This window comes from Lampris incognitus, chromosome 21 (assembly GCF_029633865.1).
Source record: "Lampris incognitus isolate fLamInc1 chromosome 21, fLamInc1.hap2, whole genome shotgun sequence".
In the NCBI taxonomy this organism is placed as follows: domain Eukaryota; kingdom Metazoa; phylum Chordata; class Actinopteri; order Lampriformes; family Lampridae; genus Lampris; species Lampris incognitus.
This window is the reverse complement of record NC_079231.1, coordinates 3,316,998-3,322,997: the sequence shown is the minus strand read 5'-3', so window position 1 is coordinate 3,322,997 and position 6,000 is coordinate 3,316,998. Positions and strand designations below refer to the sequence as shown.

Here is a 6,000-nt window from a genome sequence, read left to right as displayed (position 1 = left end):
CTCCGGGTGCTCCAGTTTCCTCCCACAGTCCAAAGACATGTAGGTCAGGTGAATCGGCCATACTAAATCGTCCCTAGGTGTGAACCTGTTGGCCCAATGACTGCTGGGATAGGCTCCAGCATCCCCGCGACCCTGAGAGCAGGATAAGCGGTTTGGATAATGGAATGGATGGATAATGAGCAGTCTTAAAGTAGGAGGTGATAATGGACATGGTGGAAGCCATAAAGTACTTGGAACAACCAGGATGGGCGCGGTCCCTCGCCAGTCGATATGCCCGCTCATTAGAAACTAGCATTGGTAGGTTCCCTGAGCCAGCGCCACTGCTCCACCACCTATCTGCTCATTAATGGGTGGAAAGGTGTCGTCCCACTAGTACATCTCTGAGCAGGAAAGACAGGAGCGACTCGGCGTCTCGGCTGAGGGGGCTCCAGGGAAATTGGCTCGTCACCATATTTGACAGTTGTCCTCCTAGTGATGTGTGGGCAAATGACGGAAGAGAAACTCCCGAGTGCTGAGTATATTCTCAATTCGCCAATGTCAAGTGTGCAATAGAGTGTTACTGGGGAGAGCATGTTTCCCTTACTGATTCCCTTGTAAAGCAGTGTGACTACAAAAGAGACAGGAAATGAAAACAAGCAGCAGGAACAACCAGCACCAAACTGTTTGAATGTCTGATGGGGAGGGGGAGAATATGAAAACAGTTTGAAATACAGAAATTCATTAAAAAGAATAAAAATAAAAAAGGTGGGTGAACGGAAAACAAAACAAAGGCACATATAAAATAAATAAATAAATAAATGTACGGCGGGGCCCTCAAAGTCAATAAAGACACTAGGATGCCAGACACGTTCGCTGGCGAGAGGGATGCAGTCGGGGAGAGGAAGCTCATTTTAGGGAAGCAGCTCGGCATAAATCACCCAGCAAAATGCTAATGCTGAAAACCATGCGAAAGGACAGAAGTGAAACAAATAGGGGAGCTGTCGCTGATTTATTCACACCGTCACAATACGGCACACAGATGATAGCAGGTAGTTACATAGCTAGCGGTGCCCATACCCACCATCGCCGCCACCGCCTGGCGGGCATCATGACCACAATAACAGGGTGGGAGATGGATCAAATCGTTGTTGGCAGAAAGTTGCCGGTCTGAGAACTGCGTCCTCATAAACGCCGTTGTCAGAAAGCCGCACATTTTTCAAGTGGGGGCACCTCAGGGTGTCATCAATTAGTGGACCATTCCTCAAACCAAAACCAGAGCGAATCAAAGGCCGTCTGTGTTCGTGTCTAATTCTGACAACACAGGGACCATTGATTGTGCACCATGACTGGCAGCTAGTAAAACGGCTAGCCCTCCAATTCCTGAGCCGTTTCATCCCATCAGCCTCATCTGCGTCCCAGAATTTCTCCAGTTCTTCATTTGTTTCGGCCGGTTGTTTGAAAGTCGTCCATCGATTTTTGCAGAGGATAGCTGTTAAATAAATGTTTTCATGTTCCTGGTTATTAAACAGGTCCAGTTTTGGAAAGTATGATGACACATAACATATCTGCTCCTTAGAGGGTTGATGGGATGTGGTAAAGAAATCGATAGATAAATATATAAATAAATTGAGACACTAATCACGGTGTGGAAGGCTTAACAAGCTGCATTATTTTTGCACTTTAAATATTATTATTATTATTATAGGCTCCAGCATCTCTGTGACCCTGAGCAGGATAAGCGGTTTGGAAAACGGATGGATGGGAACATTATTGATATCAGACGAATCACCGAAGACATCAAGCAACGTTAACCTGGACAGACTTAGGATGGAAAACTCTCTTGAAGGCCAATGAAAAACAGATAAAATCTCTTAACACTGGATCCAGATAATTTACAAAACAAATCTATCAAAGCCATAACCACAAATGAGATTAGACCAAATCAGGTCAGATTGGGGTTGATCAGATTAGATTCGATTTCAATTTTATCGAGTTTTATTCAGTTAACCAATGATCCCGATGGGGGAAAATGGATTGTTGCAGCAGCAATAAATAATAAATGAATAAAATTAGGTGGGAATAAAAATGAGATGGTCATTAAACTAAACTTTGAAATGAGGTAAGAATGAAACAAAAAGGGTCACATTGTGCAGACTTTGTGTTGGAGGTTGGCAACATCACACTGGTGCTAACACGTGTGAACCAGATGAGGTAAACAAGTATAAAGATGGAGATTAGAGATTTTAAAAATTATCGGCATATATGATGGGAGCAAATAGTGGCAAGCCCACCAAATTACAGAATCAGAAAATTGCAAAATTTATGCAGAGTATGCATAATCTCCAAAGTTTATTCAAACAATAAGATATAATTTAATTAATATGCAGAGAGCTCTTAGACTACAATGTGATGCAACATAATAGAATTATCTGATAGACTTTTTAGCATGTGTAATAATACCAAAATGTACCAGAAAATTATTCAAAAAATATAAATATGTGCAAAATATACTTAAAATGTGAGATGTCATTATAATATGAAATAAAGAAATATGGTACAGAGTAATACTTGGTGCATAATACATGCACCAGTATGTGCATGAATAGAAAATGCAATAGTATTACGATGACACAAGAATAGCATCGGAGCGATGAGAGCCATCCCTTGTTGTTGGGATTTCAGTGGCGGACTTATTCTAATGGTAACGGGCTATTTTCAGAGCTCAACACAGAGGAAATGGGCGTATGTGTTAGCGCGACTTAATTCACAAATAGTCAATCATCTCAGCTGAGTATCATATTTCCACTAGTTTCAACTAAAATGACATTGTAAGATTTTTGCGCTGCGCCCAAGTCAATTGAATGGGAAATGGGGGGGGGGGTTTAATATGCAGTACTCAAGCTAAAAAATCTAATCACCACAGCCACGCCGGGTTCTTCGCGCTATCCGCCTGGCGGGGATAAAAATGTTGCCGATATATTGTGTGGCACAGCTCTGAAACCCACTGGCAACACACAAGGAAAACCGTGTTGATTCAGTCATAATTTATGGAGTGATGATTTGAAAAACTGTCAAACATCCAAAAAGATGTGAGCACATCGCATATTTCCATTATCATGCACGGGGAAATGACAGAATTGTACACAGGCGGTCTGACCACCAACCAGATTTAGAGACCGTTCTGGTAAGATCAAGTTAGTTAAACCACCGGTCGGTCATCTTTTGATTTGGATGGTCACACATGTCGTTAGTTGTTGTTCCCTGACTTCTTCTCCTCCGGTTTGCTCCCACAGAGAGGCTGACGTTCAGGGACGTACAGTCGCCACAGGAGTTTCGCCACGGTGAGACGGCGGAGGTGGTGTGTGATGTCATCAGCTCACCGGTGCCAGTTGTGGTGTGGTACTACCAGGACAAGGAGATCACTGAAGAGCGCCGTAGTAAGTTTTTTTCATCCTAAAATTAGCATGCTTTGGGGCTGGCAGGGGCGGCGCGGTGGCGCAGTGGTTAGCGTGGCCGCCTCACAGCAAGAACTTCCTGGGTTCGAACTCTGGGCTTGTCCAACCCTGGGGGTCATCCCAGGTCATCCTCTGTGTGGAGTTTGCATGTTCTCCCCGTTTCTACGTGGTTTTCCTCTGGGTGCTCCGGTTTCCTCCCTCAGTCCAAAGACATGTAGGTCACGTGAATCAGCCATACTAAATCGTCCCTAGGTGTGAATGTGTGTGTGTCGGCCCTGTGATGTCCTGGCGGCCTGTCCAGGGTGTCTCCCCGCCTGCCACCCAATGACTGCTGGGATAGGCTCCAGCATGCCATGACCCCAATTGGGATAAGCAGCTTGGATAATGGATGGATGGATGGGCAGGCATCATTAAACTGGTGAACTGGGGGCCGAATCCAGACCCGTTTCTGATAAATGAATGGGCGTGGCTGTAGACATTGGCCGCAGCTACTTCAGCTCACACGTAATTGCTCGGTTGAACTCAGCCAATCACTTCTCACCTAGGTCACCAGTCAGTCAGGATGCCCCAAAATCAGCCAATCAAAGCAGTTGTTTACAGAGCATGGGGAGAGCGCAAGCAAAAACAAAGGGAGAGAGCGAGAGTAAAGCTGGAGAGAGCCAGAGGGATGAGAGGATGGCTTTCTCCAAAATAAGAAAAGTGGATGCTGAAAATCCAGCTTTCAGAGGTGGCTGGGCAGACCATTAGGCCTTCATTCTGTCTGCAACGAGTTCCACACGCTCTTTCTAATGCGCTCAGAAACCATGGCAATAGTAAAGAGTGGCAATGTGAAGCGCCACTACAAAACTAAAACTCCAAGACTTTTGAACAAGCACACCCGCAGAAGTCAAGAGGTGAGGGACCCTAAAATAGTGGAATCGACTCGTCTCCCTTTTTTTTTTTACAGCTCAGCAACGTGCAAGTGAATGTTCCCCTGAAAACTGCATGGATTTTTGGCCAACATAAAAAGCCATTTATTGATGGAGCAATGGTAAAGGAGGGCTTGAAAGCTGTTGCTGAGACTTTACTCGGGGGTAAACAAAAAGATGAGTTGTGTGAAAAGATCAAGCAAATCCCCATGTCAGCTCCCACAGCAACAAAAAAGGCTGAAGCATTAACAGAGGATGTACTTGCACAGCTTGATGCAGCTATACAAAGTGCAGTATGCATGTCATTAGCTATTGATGAATCCGCAGATGTAAGTGATTATGCCCGGCTTTTAGCATATGTCAGATTTTTCTTTAAAGAGAATAAAGAGCTCTGTGAGGACCTGTTAAGTGTAACGCCACTTGAGACGCGCACAACAGGAGAGGACACACTGTATGTGAGGCCATAAAGGAGATGCTTGAAAAGAGGATAGATCTGAAAAAGGTGTTCTCAGTCACGACAGACGGAGCCCCTGCCATGGTAGGATTAGAGAGAGAGGAGCTGTGGGACCGATGAAAGAGGACAACCCTGATCTTGTATCTTACCACTCTATCATCCATCAGACTATTCTGTGTGCTGTCTATCGGAAGAGAATGCCGATGTAATGAACACGATGATGAAACTAATCAGCTTCCTCGGCGCATCCTCATCCCAACAGCACCGCCTGCTGAGAGAGTCCCTGAAATAAGTGGATGCAAATGCAAATGACCTACTACTGCACAGCAACGCACGATGCCTCGGTAAAGGCAGGGTGTTGGAGCTCTTCTGGTCCATCCAAAAAGAGATAGCAGCTTTCTTAGGGCAGCTCAAGAGTCAGAAGGCAACACAATTTTCTCTTTTTTTGCAAGATGAGTGCAAAATTGATATGGTTGCTTTTTGGCAAGCATCAAATCACACCTTAATGAGCTCCATTTAAAGCTGCGGGGCAACAATTCAGTTTGTTATCTGATGACAGCTATCCGCTCCTTCAGGAGGAAACGCGGAAGTGTTTAAGGAAGATCTCCAAAGAGAGTGTGCACAGTGCAGGAACAGATGCAGGGCGAGAGAGATGTTTCTTCTTATGTTGAATTTATGGACCAGCTAATTGGAAACTTCAGTAAAAGGATTGACAGCTTCAGCCTTGTACAGCAGCTCCTCCCGCTCTTTCAGAATCCAGTCCTCATCACAGATGTCAGAGGATTTTCAAAGGATCATGTGATGCAGTCCTTCAAGTGGGCCCCTGCTCGATCACTGCAGATGGAACTGATTGATCTGCAAGCAAATGCTGCACCGAGAGCATTTTGGATGGACTGACCATGCTCCTTTCTGGCTACAGACTGTGCCTGAGGCAGTTTTCCCCGGTCTAGCCAATGCAGCACTACACAGCTTAACCATGCTCGGCTCGACTTATACTTGTCAATCAGCTTTCTCAGCTATGAACAGTCAAAACAAAGCATCATCCCAGGCTCACCAGTGAGCACCTGAGAATGGCACTTAGTCCATTCAACCCTAGATTCAGACTACTGGCAGGACACTTGAAGGCCAACATCTCTCACTAATTAACAAGTCAAGTCAATTTTGTTTGTGTAGCCCCAATATCACAAATTACAAATTCGCCTCA

General features: G+C 45.0%; 1 protein-coding gene across 1 annotated transcript in view; it reads left to right on the top strand.

The window, feature by feature from the left end:
• The window catches only part of LOC130131745 (neural cell adhesion molecule 2-like), a 156,043-nt gene that overhangs the window by 32,586 nt on the left and 117,457 nt on the right, over positions 1-6,000 (top strand). The window contains exon 4 of the mRNA XM_056301544.1: positions 3,273-3,416. Within this exon, the coding sequence (XP_056157519.1) occupies positions 3,273-3,416 (144 nt within the window). The remainder of the gene's footprint in view (positions 1-3,272; positions 3,417-6,000) is intronic.